We start from the raw sequence: 20,795 nt of genomic DNA, 5'->3' as shown, positions 1-20,795 counted from the left end.
ATGTATAATGGCAGTGTTTAATTATAAAGGGTATTGCTATCCTTGTCTATCATTCAACAAAGCGGATAGCGCTATTTCTTCCTCGCTTTCCTTCACACTCCTGCTCTGTCTATCAATTGTGAGAAAATCACTATAGCTATCTTTATTGCTTTGCTCTGGTGCAAGATCGTCTTCAAACAATGTAGAATTGATAACTATTAACAAAATATTTCATCTTTATTAAGAAAATTCATTAAGAAATTATTGAAAAATATCATTTATTTTTTTAAACGAGGATGAACAGTTAATATTACAATCAATAAACCTGTATCATCTACCGTCTATAGAGGACATTGACAAGAAAAGAGGATCGGCAAAGTTGTTCCCATATCTTTCTCCACTGCCTTCATAACGTGCACCTCATTATAGATGATATACTTCTGCACTGTTGCTAAATCGTTTTTTTGGTTATGAATATAATGAGCTACCAGAATATCCATCGTCAATTATAAAAATTCATTTCTAAACTATGTTAAAATATCTTTTTTTGCTGTATAATATATATAATATTGTTCATTTTTAGTATAACAAGTATCAACAATATCAATATACCAGGATGACTTGAAATAATATGCTATCACAGATAAAATAAGTAATATTTACTTCCTTTACGATGCTATTTTCTATGGAAGGCGGTGGAAATATAAAACTGGGTAAGACTGTACTACTGTTGAATTATGCTATTTTCTATGGAAGGCGGTGGAAATAAGAAACTCGGCAACCATGTAGTCCTATTATTTCCATCGACTTCATAACGTGAAGGTCGTATCAATCATTTGAAAGGAAGGAGATTGGCCTGAGAAGTTTAATAGTCCTGGTAAATCAAGTGCTTGAATCCTTAGTAAATACTCACTAATATAACACTTGATATGATTCTCGGTTACATAACTATCATCGAATCAATAAATTTTCTCTCAACTAGACAAACATGCATTTCTGTTACTCATGAACAGGAAAAATGAAGAAGGTAATGAGTTGAAGTTGTAAACTCTTTCTTTAATCGAAAACTTGGTCAATATTATAACTATTTCCAATAACAGATGGAAATTAATCAGAAATTGCATAATATGTTAAAATGCTAATCAATCAAAATCAATTACAGCATTTAATTGAGATTTAAATTTAGTAAAATTTATTTCCAATAACTCTGGCATACCTGTATAAAATAACTCTATTTTAAACTGTGGGGCTGTACAGCAGAGAGCAATATTGGAATCATCCAATGATACCAAAACAATTTTCTGCGAAATGCTGTCATCAGGAACTCCGACCTTCATAGAGACCTTCAGGTGGAGACAGTCAAGGAGATGATTGTAAAAACAGCAAGGACCTATGAAGAGGCTCTACATGACCACCAATATGTTGAGGAAATCCAGCTTTTGGACAACTCAACATTGAGGAGGACATTGAAAAGGAAGAAGCCGACAGATCTGGTGTAAACCTCCAGGAGTGCTTAGTGGTAGTGGAAACATTTATCATTATATTAGTTTAGTGCAGTGATCATGAATGAACTGGTTTAAAACAAGGAGAAGCTATTACAAAATTTTTGTTGTAAGATGACTAGAAGTATTAATTCAGGATAGAAAAAAACTTATCGTTAGTCCCAGTACTAGTAAGAGCTATATTCAATAAAAAAAAAAATGGGAGGAAAATGATACATTTTCCATTCCTATGTATAATTATTTCATGGTAACAGTATTTTAATAAGTAGCATACTATCACTCACTAATTTTCAGGTTCATTGGTCCTGGTTTCTACAGGTCTTCCTGTCTTCTACTCACTTGTTTCCAAGGATACTGGTAGTTCTGTGAACAGTAGACCTCACGCAGTATTCTCATCCACAAGTACCTGATTGAAACTATAGACCTTATGGAATACAGCTATAGACCACTACCTCCTTAAACAAAGCCATAGCGCATTCGTGTGACGTTAGCACAGGTAGGGCTTCTACACCAATACGAATTCGTTGATTTCAGCTGATCTATATCAGCTAGTGTTTTTATTGGTGTAGGAGCCCTACCTGTGCTGACGTCACACGAATGCACTACGGCTTTGTTTACGGAGGTAGTGTATAGACTGGCTTCTCCACACATCTGTGTAATCACTTGTCAGCTGATTTATGATGAATAATTATTCTATAGTCTGATTTTTACTCTAATATTGGCGTATGAATGCAAAATTTCCAAAAACCTTGTATATACGTCGACGCGCAATTAAAAAAGGAACATACCTGTCCAATTTCATGAAAATCTATTACCGCGCTTCGCCGTAAATGCGCAACATATGAACATATGAACATTTAAACATTTAATAATTATTATTAAACGAAAATCCAGATTAAATGCTGGAATAGTGAAGTATTCAAGTTACATGAATGCGATAAACTATAAGTTAAGTGGAGAAAATAAATTGGAGAAATACCAAGCATTTCTACTTGGAGAAATAAATTTAGTTTTTAGCTGAAAAATTGAAAAAATATATTTGAAAAACTTACCTCAAACAGCAACGCTGCTCTCTCATTCTGTAGAATATGTCGTCTCTGTTTACTCTAGTATCTGTGAATAGAAATTAATGAAAATGACTGTTTAAAATATTGTAAAACCTGAGAATAATCGGAAAACAATCACTCTAAATAAAATTAGAAGATGAAGATGTCAATATTAGTGTTGAAACATGTTTGTAATTTTCAATAAATTAGTGTTATCGGATGGGCACGTTGAATTGTCGGTCCCGGCTGAAGTATGACAGTCGTGAGGCCGATTGACGGCTTGAATTATATATTCAGGAGAGGTGGGACCTTCCCGCAAGGGACTCCCCACCAACAATAGCCATTGGAATTTCCTTTTTTGTGATATTTCTGACAACATTCCAGTGTTTTCATTATGGATAGATATCACAACCTTTCACCAACAACAGTATTTGAAGATAAAATTAGAGTTTCTATAATTGACCGAGCGAAGTGAGGTCTAAGATTCAAGTCAACGGTTTGGCATTTCTCTTAATGTTCATATGTTGCGCATCTACGGCTAAACGCGGTAATAGATTTTCATGTAATTTGACAGGTATGTTCCTTTTTAAATTGCGCGTCGACGTATATACAAGGTTTTTGGAAATTTTGCATTTCAAGGATAATATGAAAGGAAAAAGGAGCCTTCTTCATACCCCAATATTGGAGTAAAAATCAGACAATAGAATTATTCATCATAAATCAGCTGTCTAGTGGACTATAATACTACCCGTTTAAAAACATCGAATATCTTGAAAATGTATCTTTCCATAAACGTTGTAGACAGTTGCAGCCAGACCTGATAACAGCGCTCACACTCACATTCCGAGACGACACGTCACGGTACGATAGGACAGGAAGCTCTATGTTTATTTAGGATTTTTTCTAGACATTGTAAATTGAACATTTATTAATTTTTGAGAAAACATAACAACAGGTCAATGCAGCTTACTGAGCGCGAGGTCTACTGTTCACAGAACTACTAGTAATTATATTGTGACTGATACTGTAGTATTTCGTCATATTAGATTTTCTCTTTCATAATCAACCCATAACATGGAACTATAGTGAGGTCCACGTTATAATGGCAGTGAAGGAAGATAGGAAGGCAACGTTGCCTTCTGTAGACGGTAGCTGATACAGGTTTATTGATGTCATATTAACGGTTCATTCTCGTTAATAATATTAAATAATAAAATAGTAGTTAAATAATAGTAGTAATAATAGTTAAATAATAAAATTTAATAATTGATTTAATAATCAATTATTAAATTTTATTAAGCAAGGAATTATATTTTTCAATAATTCCATAATTAAGATGAATATTTTGTTAATTAATTATTGATTCTTCTACATTGTTGAAAGACGATTTAGCAACAAATCAAAGCGAGAAAGAGATATCGCTATCCGCTTTGTTAAATCATACACAAGGATAGCAATACATTGCTAATCAAACACTGCCATTATAACGTGGACCTCACTATAGAGCTCTAAATATTGCAAAAATATCCTTCTCGTAGAGATTTATATTCTATTTATGTAGAAAGGTTATTCAATATCCAAACCTCCAGGAGCCAAACCACCTTATTAAAGACCTCAGTGATTGATCACTCTCTCAACTCAGACAGGTTTCGACGTCAAATACAGTGTCTACTTTGAAAAGTTGAAAGTTATCCGCGAATTCCAAGCGTTTCAACACTTTCTTAAGCTGTTGCAGTTCACTTGAAACTTATTGAAAATGCACTTATACAAACTTATCAGCAAACTTGAAACAAGTTTTGTAATTTGCTTAGAGCCAACGCAAGTTGTGTGTGTGACTTCGAACAACTTGCTGAGTTGGCGTTTCTTTAGAACGGAGAATGACATAGCTACCTACTTGTTGAGTGCAAGTTCCAGGGGTAAGGTAAACAGAATTAATGTAGGTTGAGGCAGGACTTCCCATATACCAGGATAAAGGAGGTCCTGGTTGAGGTTGGGATAAACTTGATGGATAGAAGAAGAATGTGAGGTCCACAGTGTCAAGGTGGAGAATCGGCAACGCCGATTTATCCACTCGCTTACCGAGTTGAAAACAGAGAAGAGTCGGGAGAATTAATACTATGCTACTTCAAGTTATCAATTGCATGCCTCACTGCATGCAATAATTAATAGTCCACACAACAGCTGTTTCTTCCACTAAGTTACATTGAGATATTGCATCGCATGCAATAATTTATAATCCACTCGACAGCTGATTTATGATGAATAATTCTAAAGTCTGATAAGGAAGACTAAAAAAGAACATAATTCTCAAATTTCATGAAAATCTATTACCGCGTTTCGCCGTAAATGCGGAACATATAAACTTGAATCTTAAACCTCACTTCGCTCGGTCAATAATTGTTGATACTTTTTTAAATTCGTTGAATGATTAGCTGAACTGTCAATGTGTAGAAACCAGTATGTGTTGTTACAAACACTAATAGAAGAGCTCTTGTACATGGCTGCATGATGTGTGTTATAAATTGTAAACCATGTCGCAAGATAGTTTACAACCTCGAGAAAAGTGTCACGAATGTGAGAATGACAAAAAACCATCTTCCTTTCTCTCTAAATTTATTCCACTCTTCCTTTCTCCTCCCATTCCATTTTCTCTATTTCATTCTCCACTCCATCTTGTATTAAAGTTTGTATGTCTGATGAAATATCAACCATAAAAACTAAATATTATCTTATTAATAAGAGTAATGTTTCTCTCATACTTGTTGACCTATCCAACAAGATAAGAGCGCTACCTAAGAGAAAAGATAGCAAGATATTCAACCGTGTAGGTCGTTTATGTTCCAAATTTGAAGCCGATGACTTGTTAACTCAAGTCGACTACTGTCTAATATTACTGTTTTATTTGGGTGAGAGTGTAAGAACGGTACAGTATGAGAGATTACCAGCGTCACACAGATTCACGAACCACTAGTAATATCTTGTTTGAAATAATCACGTATACTTTAGTCGTGAAGAATTATATTTCCACATATTTAACAATCAAATTTCATAATTAAAATTGATATTTTGATGATTGATGATAAATCTACATTGTTATAAAACAGTCTGACCTCTTTGCGGAGCTAGAAAAGGATAGCGCTATCTGCTTTGTCGAATGATAGACAAGGATAGCAACACCAATGTTGATAGAATAATGCCATTATAACCTGGACCTCACTATAACAATCAATCATATTTATTTATCAAATGTACAAGTATATTGAATATTGTCACATTGCACATGTTTTCACATTAAACAGAGAAAATTAAAAGAACGAACCAACACACAAATAGAGTCAATGTCGAAATCGCATAAAATTACTCCTGAACAAACTCCTGAAAGGAGGACAAAGACATTCCCACTAGATAGTCCTTCAGATGAGCTTTAAAACATCTTATATTCTCTATAGACTTCAAATTACTGGGCAGCATGCTAGAGTATCTATCACCCATATAAGTTGTCCTCTTCTTTAAGATTTCCAAGTTATGTCTTTGAACACTAGAACTTAAGGCTGTGGAAAGGCTAAAAATAAAATTTCTACTCGTGATATTTTTCAAAGTTTTTCGATTTGTATATCATCAAGCTATCAAAATGAAAAAGTTTTTTCAGGAAAACATTTTTTTCTGATAATTACTTTTTGAGATATGAGCGCCTAAAGCTCAAATTTTTGTGACAGAACATTTCAAATTCGGTAAGAGTTGAATCCATGAGATTCAGAGGAGAGATTCTTCATGGTATTGTTGATCTGGTAAAACAAAAATTTTCTGAAAATATCAATTTTTTAGATTTCAATTTATTCAATTTACTAAAAATAACCAAAAATAACTTTTGGTTGAGTTATTTTTGGGTATTTTTGGTAAATTGAATAACTTTCTCAAAAATTTATACTTTCAACAAATTTTTGTTTTACTAGATCATCAATATCATGAAGAATCCATCCTCTAAATCTCATGGATTTTCTCTTACCGAATTTGAAATGTTCTGTCCCAAAAATTTAAACTTTAGGCGCTGATCTCCTAAAAGTAATTATCAGAAAAAAAAAAGTTTTCCTGAGAAAAATTTTTCATTTTTATAGTTTGATGATATACAAATCGAAAAATATCACGAGTAGAAATTTTATTTTTAGCCTTTGCACAGCCTCAAGTTGAATCTGAATCCAAATCTATCTTTTACTTCATCTTCTCTTCTCTTCAACATCAACCCTTCTTTCTCTGTCATTCTTTACCTTTATACTTTCGTGTTCCACTCGTTGTAGGTTTGTGACGTCACACTAATCTATAGTAATGAGCCAACTTTTGAGCCTGGTTCAAACATCGTTTGAGCGTCTTTTTGTCTGAACTGTTGCTTCAAAGGATCAATTTTCAAACGCCGTGGAGAAATATTGCCAACAAGCAGGAATCTCACAATGGAAAATTTGAAATAATTAAGATTCTTAGCGCAGCTCTCTCCTTCAAATTATGTCAGCGAACAATGGACTGTGTTCACAAATTTTGGAGCGTTCTTCAGAATTTTCTCTCGTTCTCTGTTCTCTCACTCACTGTCACTCCTTCTCTTCTCACTCTCTCTCACTCACTCTTCCTTTGGTTCTTTCTTTCTATTCATCCCTCTCTCCTTCTCCAACTCTCTCTCTTCCAATCAATTCATCTACCCCACTTTATCAATCAATCCTACTTCTGTTCCTTTCATCTATAATATGATAAAGGAAAGAATTAGCTTATACACGTACGGTATGAGAACATTATGTATCACGCATCATCACGTCTGAATTACTGGACTGATTAACTTGAAATTCTGCATATATAGATTCTGAATTGACCGAGGATGGTTATAGGCCTATTTTTAGTTCTACAAGATTTCAGTTTGTCAAGTTTTAAAATGGACCCTTGCGGAGCACAGGTTACCTGCTAGTCCTGAATAATATCTTTTGCATCTTTGTCACACTCTCTCTCCCTCCTCATCATCTTCGATTCTCTTCTAACAAGCTCTCTCTTTACTTTTGACTCTTGATTTTAAGGTTCTTCACTTTTTGATTTCCAAATTGTCATAATATGTCTCACTGTGATAAAGCATGCAAATTAATCCATTGAGCTTTCTTCTTTTCTATTAGACTTTTTATTTTTTTGGAGTATTAGGCTATGAAGAAATTGGATGCAAGTATGTCAAAGTGCACGCGAGACCATGCATGACCACGCTTGCAGATGAGAAACAAAATCTGAATGTACCATTGTCCATAACAAAATACCATTGAGACACTGTTGATTATTTTCATTCCACATTGTTAAAATACGATCTGGCAACAGTGCGGAGCTGGTAGAGGATAGAGATATCGTCTTTGTCTAATGACACAAAAAGATAGCAACACCAATGTAAATCAAATACTACCACTATAGCGTGGACCTCACGAGGTCTACTGTATATAGACAGAAAGTTTCGAATTCTGACTGGGCCTAACAGACATTTATGACACAGAAAGTTACGAGTTGTCGTAAATTTCCATCTTGATGCAGAGTTTGGCTTATCTATTGTCAACAACTCAACAAGTCCAGGCTGTCAGTTCACATGTATCCTGCATGTATCATGTATCATGTATCATGTATCATGATATCATGTCTTCCACGCATTTTGGTTGTCTGTTGCCATGATATGATGTGTCCCATGTATCTCTGTGTCTCCAGGTTCTCAAGTAGACAAGGCTGGTGAAGTGGCTTCAGACACAGATTTTGGTGTAGAGTGATAAGGTATTTATATCCTTCACTAACTTACCCGGCGAACTGCGTACCGCCAAAAAGTCAATGTATCTCATGTCACACTTGACTTTATTTGGTGAATCATGAAATTTATCTGACAATCAATATTTTCATTTACATCTCAATACAGACTTCCTATGTGCTTAGTCATGCAACATTTATCATTCCGAAAACATATTCTTCACAATCAATTGGTAGTAATATCTATTAGTAAAGTGTTGAATTAAAAAAAAATAAATAGATAGGTTAAATAAGTGTTTCAAAGATGAATTGTTTTCATAGTTGTTGATTGTCAATAGATAGACAAACTACCGTTTTAATACAAGTACACAATTTATCACAGGGTGACGTGTTTATTACAGCTGGTAACTTTACATGATAAATCACATTATCACAATATGATCTTGAATCATGATCATCTTTTCGTTCTTCGGTAGCCGCTCGGCCGAAAATTTCGAAAACATGGGTCTGTAAAATGGATTATTAATTGATAATTATTAGCCCCCCTATTAAAATTTCTGGTCAGAAACCATCCCCAATATTCACACAACATATTCCCAAAGTTTCATGCCGTTCTGTCAAGTAGCTTTTACGTCTATAGGGAACAAACACACAAACAGACATTCATTTTCATATATATATAGATGAAGGAATATTATAGTTTTTAGTATTACATTATATAGTTAAGGTAACACTAAATTTATGAATATGGGACAGTTGGAGAAGGAGGAGGAAGAAGAAGAAGAAAAACAAGAGGAAAAGAAATGACAGAGAACTATTGAAGGACTAGAATATTATAAGGAAGAGATGTTCATTTGAGAAGGAATATGAAGGCGGAAAAAGAAGTATGATGGATAAAGGAGAAGGAGAAGAAGAATACAGATATGAAGAAGGACAGGACATCTATGAAGAAAGAGTATTCCTGCCAGAGTAAGAAGGAGTAGAAGACAGAGAAGGTGGTGGTGATGAGGAGCAGGAGCAAAAGGAGGAGGAAGATGAGGAGAAGGTGGAGGATGACGAAGAGGAGGAGGTGGAAAAGAAGAGAAGGAGGAAGTAAAAGAAGAAGAAGAAGAAGAAGAAGAAGAAGAAGAAGAAGAAGAAGAAGACGACGACGACAGAGAAGGTGGTGATGATGATGAGGTGAGGAGGAAAATGGTAAGGGGAAGAAGAAGAAGGAGGAGGTGATGAAGAAGAAGAAGAAGAAGAAGAAGAAGAAGAAGAAGAGAAGAAGAAGAAGAAGAAGACGACGACGACAGAGAAGGTGGTGATGATGATGAGGTGAGGAGGAAAATGGTAAGGAGAAGAAGAAGGAGGAGGTGATGAAGAAGAAGAAGAAGAGAAGAAGAAGAAGAAGAAGAAGAAGAAGAAGGAGAAGAAGAAGGAGAAGAAGAAGAAGAAGAAGAAGAAGAAGACAACGACGACAGAGAAGGTGGTGATGATGATGAGGTGAGGAGGAAAATGGTAAGGGGAAGAAGGAGAAGGAGGAGGTGATGAAGAAGAAGAAGAAGAAGAAGAAGAAGAAGAAGAAGAAGAAGAAGAAGAAGAAGTAGAAGAACAGGAAGCAAGAGTGTTCCCGTATATCCAAACAGAGACGTGAAGTTTGCATGGTACGTGATGGAAACTTATAGAGGAAAGTCTCAATTTCAAAATTGTGGCAAAGCTGCCACACCGAGGAGATCTACTATAAACTGTCACCATTGGTAGAATGGGCAGCTATGATATCATTATATTGGGATTGTTGACATTCGACAGTTTTATGTGGGAAGGCACCACCTGTTGACTATAGCTTGAAGATCACACGACACGTTGATAATATTATATATTTTGACAAATTTCCATGTTTCCGAAACACTTTTTATCATTTCATCATCTAGAAGAAGGGGAAAAATTGGTGTCTCTTCTCCCGATATCTGTGGAGAAAATACAATTCAAGATGGGTATATCAATCCAAGGCTAGGCGTACACAAGTTAGTCAAGACGAGACATGATCAGACACGTTTAGTCACAGTCTCCTCTTGCGATATTTTTGCAGAAAATACAATTCAAGCTCGGAATATCAATCTAAGGCTAGGCGTACACAAGTTAGTCAAGACGAGACATGATCAGACACGTTTAGTCACAGTCTCCTCTTGCGATATTTGTGCAGAAAATACAATTCAAGATGGGTATATCAATCCAAGGCTAGGCGTACACATGTTAGTCAAGACAAGACAAGACATGATCAGACACGTTTAGTCACAATACTTCACATTGTTGCTTATGAGGCAACTCACACTGATTAGTCATTGCAATTAGACATGTCTTCATAAGCAACTATGTGAAGTATCGTGACTAAACGTGTCTGATCATGACTTGTCTTGTCTTGACTAACTGATGTGCGCCTAGCCTTAAACTTTTCTGTAGCAATATGCATATAATAATATCATAATACCGAAATATTGCTAATATTCTATACTAGCCGTCAGGCTCCGCCCCTGGACCCCCGACTGGATCGTACAAAAATGAGATCAGCGGGCTCGCTTCGCTCGCCTGCATTTTTTATTAGAGCATGTTTCATTCCATCAGAAAGTCAAAGTAATGAGAAAACGCAGAAAGGCTGAGAAAAACGCTGATTTTGGGCGTATCTCTGATGAAATATTAAATTCACCTCATCACAACATTTTTAGACCCTACCTGAACCTCTGTCTAAAATTTGGACATTTTCTGTCTATTACTTGATGTAAGAACTGAGAAAATGCAAAAAAACGCTATTTTTTGGCGTATCTTTGTCGTTATTTCAAATTCCTTCTAACACAACATTATTACACCCTACCTGAGCTTCTGTACTAAATTTGAACAATTTCTGTTCATTTGTTCTTGATAAATCTGAGAAAAAGCAAAAAACGCTAATTTTGGGCGTATCTTTGGAAAAACGCTAATTTTTGGCGTATCTTTGTCGTTATTTCAAATTCCTTCTAACACAACATTATTACACCCTACCTGAGCTTCTGTACTAAATTTGAACAATTTCTGTTCATTCGTTCTTGATAAATTTGAGAAAAAGCAAAAAACGCTAATTTTGGGCGTATCTTTGGAAAAACGCTAATTTTTGGCGTATCTTTGTCGTTATTTCAAATTCCTCCTAACAAAACATTATTACACCCTAGCTAAGCTTTTGTACTAAATTTGAACATTTTCTGTTCATTTGTTCTCGATAAAGATGAGAAAACGCTAAAAAACGCTGAAAAAACGCAGAATTTGGGCGTATCTTTGGAAATTTTTCCAAATCCTTTCTTAGTGCGCCTTTAAAGGGCCAACTGAACATACCTACCAAATTTGAACGTTTTTGGTCCAGTAGATTTTTAGTTCTGCGAGTGAGTGAGTGAGTGAGTGAGTGAGTGAGTCAGTCAGTCAGTCAGTGAGTGACATTTCGATTTCATATAATATAGACTATAATACAGGAAAGAACTGGCTTATACACGTACAGGATAGGAAATAGTTATTTGTATATCTAGAGTGAAAAGTACGACTTTTTCTCCCTGAGGGAAAAGTTTGAAGCCCGAGGCGAAGCCGAGGGCAACAATTTTCCTGAGGGAGAAAAGTATTTTTCACTCGTGATACCAACATTTTTCCTCCATCTACATTTTTTTATAGAAACTGCAAATAAAATCATTTTATAACTTACGTATTGGTGACAATGTTTCCTAACAACATAACCTAAAATCTAAAACCTAAAAAACTGTCCGTCTGATTGGCACTGCCGATTGCGCTATCTACCGGCTAAAGTTGTAACTTTAATTATATCAGCTGGGTGTTTACCAAAAATGGCTGACTCTAGATCACGCGTTCAGATTTGAATTGCAGATCAAAAATATTTGTTGGCTGGTATTTTGAATAGAATAAGATATTTAAAAATTGTATAAATTTTTATCGTCTATAATATTAAGAATATAATATCATACAAACATATATTTCATAAGTTGATCAAATTTCTGGTTGTGGTATTGAATTCAGTTGACTCAATGACAGACACCTCTATTATGCTTTCTCATCTGAGCTTAGACCTTCTTACCTATTACAATGTAGGTTTCAAAATAGAGATGCTCCCCATGTTATTTAAATGGAGTCACTTTTACTCCCTAGGAGTTTTTCTGTTTTTTACTACCGAGAGCGAAAAGTGACACTTTAGTATTAGGTTTCAGGGAGTAAAGTAAGTACTTTAGACAGTAGGTGGAGGAAAATATGTTTTCGCCACACTGCACAGAAAGCAGCTGTTTTCCAGTCCCTACGTAGATCTGAAAGACCTTGTTTGCAGACGACGTCAGAAAAGGGTTTCTTTTCCGGTCTAGGCCAGAAAGTTGTCTCTTTCCAGCCGCTCATGTAAGTAGTTAATAAGTCATCCGCTAGATCGGGCGAGTGTCCACTTTCATCATCAGCTGAAGTCGCCATGATTTCAGCTCCAGTTTCGAATCAAACTAATTCGCTTTGCAACGAGTTTTATTCAATTATTTATTGTTGATTAGTGCATTCCGAATTTTCAAAAATGCTTGAAGATGACTGTGGTATTCCAAGTTAAATTTTAAAAGAATCTGAAATCCTGACTGCAAATCTTCTACCACTAAAATCAAAAGATAGGTACGATAGCTTAACGAGTATTCTTTATTTATTTTGTCAGCAATACCTGTAGTGTGGCGAAAAATATCGTTCGCACCACGGGCAAAAATCTTTTTCCAGCTCTCAATCTTTTCTAGTCCTCGGCCTACGGCCTCGGACTTGAAAACCGATTTCGAGCTGGAAAAATCTCATTTTCTGCTCTAGGTGCGAAATATACTATTGACGCATCATCACGTCTGAACTACTTAACTGATTAACTTGAAATTTTGCATATAGATTCTTAGTTAGCCGAGGATTGTTAGGCCTATTCGAAACTCTTTGGGATATCAGTGGGACAAGTTTTCAGTTTGTCAGGTTTTAAAATATACCCTTGCGGAGCACGGGTTACCTGCTAGTTAATAATAGGTAATAGAAGTTAGAAGTATTTTTTCACTACAAGATAACACAAGTTGCTATTTTCACAAATTTTCATGTTTCCTCTTTCTCATCCTCAGAGGATAGATAAGATAAGAAAAGATGAGATATTTATAGATAATTGTTACAAGGATGTTGCCTATGGTAACATCTACAAGAAGGAAGGATTGCGCTGAGGGGTAGAGAGGACTTGAAAGTCCTAACTCCGTCCAATGAACAATTATTCCATTCTCATTTCCATCATCTTCTTTGTCGAATGATAGACAAGGATAGCAACATCAATGTCAATCAAATACTGCCATTATAACGTGGACATCACTAAGGAAATCTATAGTGAGGTCTACGTTGTAATTGGCAGTGGAGAAATTGGAGAAAGACGTTGCCGATCCTCTGTCTTGTCAATGCCTTCTATAGACGATCGCTGATACAGGTTTATTGATGTAATATTAACTGTTCATTCTCGTTCAAAATAATCAATTATATTTCATCAAGCAAGAAATTATATTTTTCAATGTTTTCATAATGAATTTTCATAATCAAGATAGATCATTTTGTTGATTAATTATATTTCTACATTGTTAAAAGACGATCTGGCAGCAGAGCAAAGCGAGAAAGAGATAGCGCTATCCGCTTTGTTGAATGATACTTTACTTTACTTTTCTTGTTCGTCACAATGATTACTGAACTAAGGGGGCAACGATCCCGCAGTATATGACACGTCAAAGTTTAATCTAATATCCACCATCCCTCCTATTTCAACTCAACAGATCCCACATAACATACATCAATCAAACATTATTCAACAAGGAAGTCTGCTAACCTGTACGGCCACAATACAATAAGGAATTCCCTGAGTGTTTTTATGAACTCCTTCAAGCCATCAATTTCTCTTATGTGAGATGGGATTGAATTGAATATTTTCATTCCCATATAAAACGGGTCACTCTCCAGCAGGCTTAGTCTGTGATGTGGGTAAACAAAACCTTTAAATCGTGTATTATGGGGATGACTCACCTGGATCTCCTCATACATTCGTCTATTTTTAAAAACGAAGATTGCTAAATCTAATATATAAATAGCAGGAGCCGTCAGGAATCTCTTTTCTTTAAAATAAGGTCTGCAAGAGCGCATTGTATTCATCTTATAAATTATCCTAATGATAGACAAGGATAGCAACATTAATGTAATACTGCCATTATAACGTGGACCTCACTACAGGAATGTATGAGAGGGAAAGAAAACATTTTAATAAGATAATCTCAGGAATGATGAGTCAGTTCATGATTTAAAAGCGTTCATTCATCTTCATATTTTCTGCTGTCATCGGATTCTGTTTCAGATTTCTATTTTCCGCTGCGATCAGCACAATTCTGTAAAAGTTGAGTCGTCCTCGAATACAAAAAGCGCTTTGTAGTCTCAAAGCTGATTCTCATGTTTCTATTCGTCACCGATTTCTTTGCTGTGATGCTTCCCTCACACTCTCTCTCTTGAACTCTTTCGCTCGCTCCCATTCACTCTCTCTCACAAACTCTTCCTGTCTCATTTTTCTTCTCTATTATTGTTCTTTTTCTTATTCTTCTCGCTCACTACAATATTTATTAATGAATTAGTTTACTATACAACTCTATGAAGACGGCTTCTGTGATTGCTTCTCGTCTCCTGCTTGCACTCAAGTGATATTTCTCTCACTTTGCTAGCTAGTATTTATTCCACTTGCATCAATATGCATATTATGCATTATTTTTTGGTTGTACAATGTCAATAAATAATATATTTGTATTTTCGAGAAGATATATTTTATGTTCATTTGGTCATAATACAAAATTCCCTTCAAATTTTAAAATTTACAGTTTATTATCTATAAACAAATAGGTAATATGTTAGTTATGTATATATACTTTTTATTTATTTATTTTTAAATGCTTTGTAATCATATTGTATAATGCATAAATATATACTATGTACTATATATTCATATTGTATTGCATTTTGAGCAAGTGAAATAAAATTTATTCTATTCTATTCTATTCTATTCTAATTAATCACAGTTAAAATTTAACCGGCTCCTGTGCAACCGGGCCTATGTGTATATGTAACGCAATGGGTATCGTCTCAATTAAGTTTGTTTTTCTTTGTCCTTTTGAATGTTTTTTTTTCTTAATATGTGAATATTTCCTATATCAGTGATAATAATGTAAAATTCGTTTTCTATGTTTGGTTTTGGAGCATCTTAATTTGAAAATCTACTTTGTGAAGATAATTTATTAAGAACTGAACATTTGTGAAGTGAACGACTACAAGATTCAATCTATTTCGGACTATGTGTAACCTTATCTAAATGTGTGAGGGGAATAGCACAAGGTTACCTTAGCTTGTCAACTTGTCCCACTGATATCTTGAAGAGTTTTGAATAGGCGTATAACCAACCTTGGTAAATTGAGAAACTATATGCAAAATTCAAAGTTAATCAGTTGAGTAGTTTACGTGATGATGCGTCATTCGTGAATTTCCTATCCCCTACGTGTATAAGGCAGTTCTTTCCTTTATTATTACATTTACATTACATTTATTACATTCCTTAGTCACAACATCAAATTAATGATTGGGAAAGAATCAACAGGATAAACCCAAGACTGTTCCTCTCCCTAATTTTGATAAAAAAAGTTCAAATGAGGTTATGAAAACACTTTTATAAAGATCACAAAAATTTACAGTCCAAATATACATTATACTAAAAAATTTGTATCTCGGTTGATCATAAAGATGAAACAAATTATTATTACACTTGAAAATGCATTGATAAATTGAAAAATATTAAAAAACTTGATAAATTTGAAGCCAGAAAAATCACAAAAACATTCACTATCAGCATATATATTATAGTATAGATTAGTGTATAAACCAGAATATATATATATAAATATATTACAACTTACATGAATAAAAAAACTTCAGTGAGGTGTTACAAACGTGATGATGCGTCGTGTATGAATTTCCTATCCCGTACGTGTATAAGCCAATTCTCTCCTTCATTTTTATAGCTTTATTTGTTCAAATAACACCATGACAAATTAATCAATTCCAAATTGTTTCTATATTTATTCATCAAAATACAATATTTCACATTGTACTTATAAAATCCATCATCAAGCTTCATACTGCATATTTTTAAAAAATAAATGAAATTGAACCCATGTAATAAATCTCCTACCCCATACCATCTCATTAGCGATGCAGTGTTAACTGTCATGTCTAGTGAAAATAAGTTTTGAAGTATGAAATCCGATGGAAAAAGTTGTAGATCCTGTAAGTTTTGGTGGAGAAAGAGAAATTTGTAAGACTTTCCCTTGCTGATTACTTTTATGAATGATTCAGGATTAGCTGGAAGTTTTCATTCAACTTTACATTGCTACTACTCTGCAAAAATCATTGAAACATTGATCCAAGAAACTTTTGAACGGACAATTTGGAAATATTGACTTGATTCTATAGTAAGGCTCACGTTATAATGGCAGTGGAGGAAGATAGGAGAGAAACGTTGCCTGATACGTATTTATTGATGTAATACTAGCCGTCAGGCTCGCTTCGGCCGCCATATCCGTCTAGCCAGGGGGCTCCGCCCCCTGGACCCCCGACTGGATCGTCCAAGAATGAGATCAGCAGGCTCGCTTCGCTCGCCTGCATTTTTTCATTTTTATCATATTATATTAGGACAATCTAGTCGGGGGTCCAGACTAAACGTCTGGCTAAACAGATATGGCGAGCGAAGCGAGCCTCACGGCTAGTAATATAATATTCCCAGGATTGAAGTAGCAGTGCCCAATCAATTTTTCCGCGATAAATGCATTTAAATCTTCAACTTGGTGCCAACCTAACAAAATCAACTCAACTTAATGCCAACCTGACAAATTATTATTTAGTTGCCAGTTAACAACTGTTTGGAAGAGGTACTCTATCTAGATTATAGTTCTATAGTAACATATGATATGGAAATTTCAATTCTAATTAAGAGATTGGGAGAAGAAGAATATACATGCTGAAAGACGAACTTTAAACCCTTAAAAACAACCCTTAGAGTTGAAATATTGCCAAAAGATTTCTTAGTGCGCCTCTAAAGGGCCAACTCAACATACCTGCCAAATTTGAACATTTTTGGTCCGGTAGATTTTTAGTTATGCGAGTGAGTGAGTGAGTGAGTGAGTGAGTGAGTGAGTGAGTGAGTGAGTCAGTCAGTCAGTCAGTGAGTGAGTGCCATTTCGCTTTTATATATATAGATTAACTGTTCATTCTCGTTTAAAATAATCAATTATATTTTATAAGCAAGAAATATTTTTCAATAATTTCATAATGAATTATCATAATTGAGATGAAATATTTTGTTAATTAATTATCAATTCTACATTGTTAAAAGGCGATCTGGCAACAGAGCAAAGCGAGAAAGAGATAGCGTTATCCGTTTTGCTGAATGCTAGACAAGGACAATACCATTACTAATCAAACACTGCTATTATAACGTGGACCTCACTATAGAATAAAACACAAATAATTACTCTATGATATTACATTATTTATACAAATACGTTACAATATTCATTACTCTACAATATTAAATTTTTGTACGTTACAATATTCTTTATTGATTCATATAATAAGTACATCATTAAAATGATTGGGAGAGAAAAAATAAGGTAACCTTGTGCTATTCCTCTCCCAAATTTAGATAAGGTTACACATAGTCCAAAATATCTAGCGAAATATCAATAAAAAGCAGAAGACTCTTCAATAATACACCGAAGAACTCCGTTCAATACAATTTCTCATACAATTTTGGAACGTGTCTATTGCTTGCATGGGAAATCAAGATATGACGATGATATGATCATTTATAGCCAGCCATGCTAACATTAAAACATGGATAACACTTCAATGGGATACAGCTTCATGAATTCTTTATCGAATTCCACCAATTCACGATAGCAAAATGGGAATAAACTGGGGAAAAAGTTCCCCGTTCTCACATGTGTATTTATCAAATTCCCGTATTCACAATAGCAAATGGGAATAAACTGGAGAAAAAGTTCCCCGTTCTCACATGTTTGTTCATCGAATTCCTTCAATTCACAACAGCAAATGGGAATAAAAAAGGGAAAAGTTCCCCGTTTGTACAATAGTATAGTGTGTTGATCGAGGTATTATTCAGTGAGGAGGGAATTTTTTATGGGGACACGGAAAAGATATTGAATACGAATGGCTCAATTATAGAGTAACTGTTTGAGGATAGTATTTTTGTATTCTAAGACCCGGTTGCACAAAGACGGGTAAAATTTTAATCGAGATTAAACCGTTAACCAAAACGGAGAAGGCTTGCTTGAGAAAGAGGCTTCTATGATTGGTTCTCGTAAGATTAATCACGATTGAAATTTAACCACAATATTTCACGAAAACCAATCAGAGAAGGCTCGATTGAAAAGAAGGCTTATCTGATTGGTTCTCGTGAGATTAATCACGATTGAAATTCAACCACAATATTTCACAAGAACCAATCAGAGAAGGTTTTATTGAAAAGAAGGCTTATCTGATTGGTTCTCGTGAGATTAATCACGGTTAAAATTTAACCGGCTTTTGTGCAACCGGCACTAACTATTAGCATAGAGAAACAAATAGCATAAGATATCCCATGGTATAGGGCGTTTATGTCGCAACTTTTACTGTTATCTCAAGCCGATAGTTCATGTAATTTTTTCCCGTGAAGCTGTGTGACACTGGTAGTCTCTCATATTGTGCCGTTCATACACTCTCACCTCAACAAAATAGTAAAATTCGACAATAATCGACAGTAATCGGCTTGAGATAACAGTAAAAGTTGCGACATAAACGCCCTATACCATGAGATATCTACTTACGCTATTGTTTCTCTATGCTATTAGTGAAAAGTGAATATCTTCTAATCAGTAAAACAGTGTGAAAATATGCCAAATTTTGTAATAAAATATTTTGCGTTCTCTCTTAATAAAACAAGCTCAAAACTCTTATTTGAGCTGTGATAAGGCTGAGAATCGGCAACATTATTTCCCTATCCTTTTCCATTGCTAAAATTCATTATCGAATCATTAAACAATATTTTCTCCTGAAAAAAAATATAAGTGATCATTTTAAACAAGAATGAACAGTTCATATTACATCTTTCAGATATACCGGTATCAGTTATCCTTCATAGAAGGCAGCGGCAAGGCAGAGAATCGGCTATGCTGTTCTCCTATCCATCTACACTGCTATTGTAACCTGGACCTCACTATAGATCCAGATATAACACATCTCCGGCAGTCTATATAGTTGTAGACAGAAAGTATAGAATACAGTAACAATTCCTCTGTTCGGAAGATATTTTTGGACTGAAAATTTAGTGAAAACCTAGAAGACATAACCTTATTTTGTACTATTGTTACCTAAATTTGGGGAAGAAATAATGGTACAAGGTAACTTAAGTTTTTCTCCCCCGATCTGTACTTTCCTGTGAAATGAAGAATGAATAAATTACGTTCTATACTTTCTGATTGAACCTTGATAAATTTGGCAAACAATAGCCTCTGTTAGAGAACCACACCCTTTGCTTCGAGATAGCATTTTCATGGTGACAGCATTTCATGAATGAGAATCACTAATGTTATTTATAGGGAGCTGCGGACAGTTTAAAGTGAATTCTACTAAATAGAAATCAGAATTTCTTCGAATGAATAGTAGCTATATATCACTATAATTACTAATTGATTAGTCTTACTCTAGTTATATACACGTTATAAACTCAATGAAAATGCCAGGGCGACACAGTTGCCGATTCTCTGTAACCAACGCCTTCTATATAGATGTGATTCAATTTATCCCGGTGTATCTCATCTATAATTTATAATAAACTAGGCGTCAGACTCGCTTCGCTCGCCATATCCGTCTAGCCAGGGGGCTCCGCCCCCTGCACCCCCGACTGGATCGTTCTGGAATGAGATCAGCAGGCTCGCTTCGCTCGCCTGCATTTTTCATTTGAGCATTTTTATCATATGTTAGAACAATCCAGTCGGGGGTCCAGACTAAACGTCTGGCTAAACGGATATGGCGAGCGAAGCGAGCCTGACGGCTAGTAATATAATATTCCCAGGATTGAAGTAGCAGTGCCCAATCAATTTTTTCGCGATAAATGCATTTAAATCTTCAACTTGGTTCCAACCTAACAAAGTCAACTCAACTTAATGCCAACCTGAAAAAATTATTAATTTAGTTGCCAGTTAACAACTGTTTCGAAGAGGTACTCTATCTAGATTATAGTTCTATAGTAACATATGGTATGGAAATTTCAATTATAATTAAGAGATTGGGAGAAGAAGAATATACATGCTAAAAGACGAACTTTAAACCCTTAAAAACAACCCTTAGAGTTAAAATGTTGCCAAAAGATTTCTTAGTGCGCCTCTAAAGGGCCAAC

The 20,795-nt window shown here is 34.9% G+C and overlaps 1 protein-coding gene across 1 annotated transcript in view; it reads right to left on the bottom strand.

Annotated features, from left to right (window-relative positions):
* The window catches only part of LOC111057660 (allatostatin-A), a 201,239-nt gene that overhangs the window by 86,646 nt on the left and 93,798 nt on the right, over positions 1-20,795 (bottom strand). Inside the window, exon 2 of the mRNA XM_039438647.1 lies at positions 2,534-2,594. Within this exon, the coding sequence (XP_039294581.1) occupies positions 2,534-2,559 (26 nt within the window). The 5' untranslated portion in view covers positions 2,560-2,594. The remainder of the gene's footprint in view (positions 1-2,533; positions 2,595-20,795) is intronic.

This window comes from Nilaparvata lugens, chromosome 12 (assembly GCF_014356525.2).
Source record: "Nilaparvata lugens isolate BPH chromosome 12, ASM1435652v1, whole genome shotgun sequence".
In the NCBI taxonomy this organism is placed as follows: Eukaryota; Metazoa; Arthropoda; class Insecta; order Hemiptera; family Delphacidae; genus Nilaparvata; species Nilaparvata lugens.
This window is presented reverse-complemented; position numbering and strand designations above follow the sequence as displayed.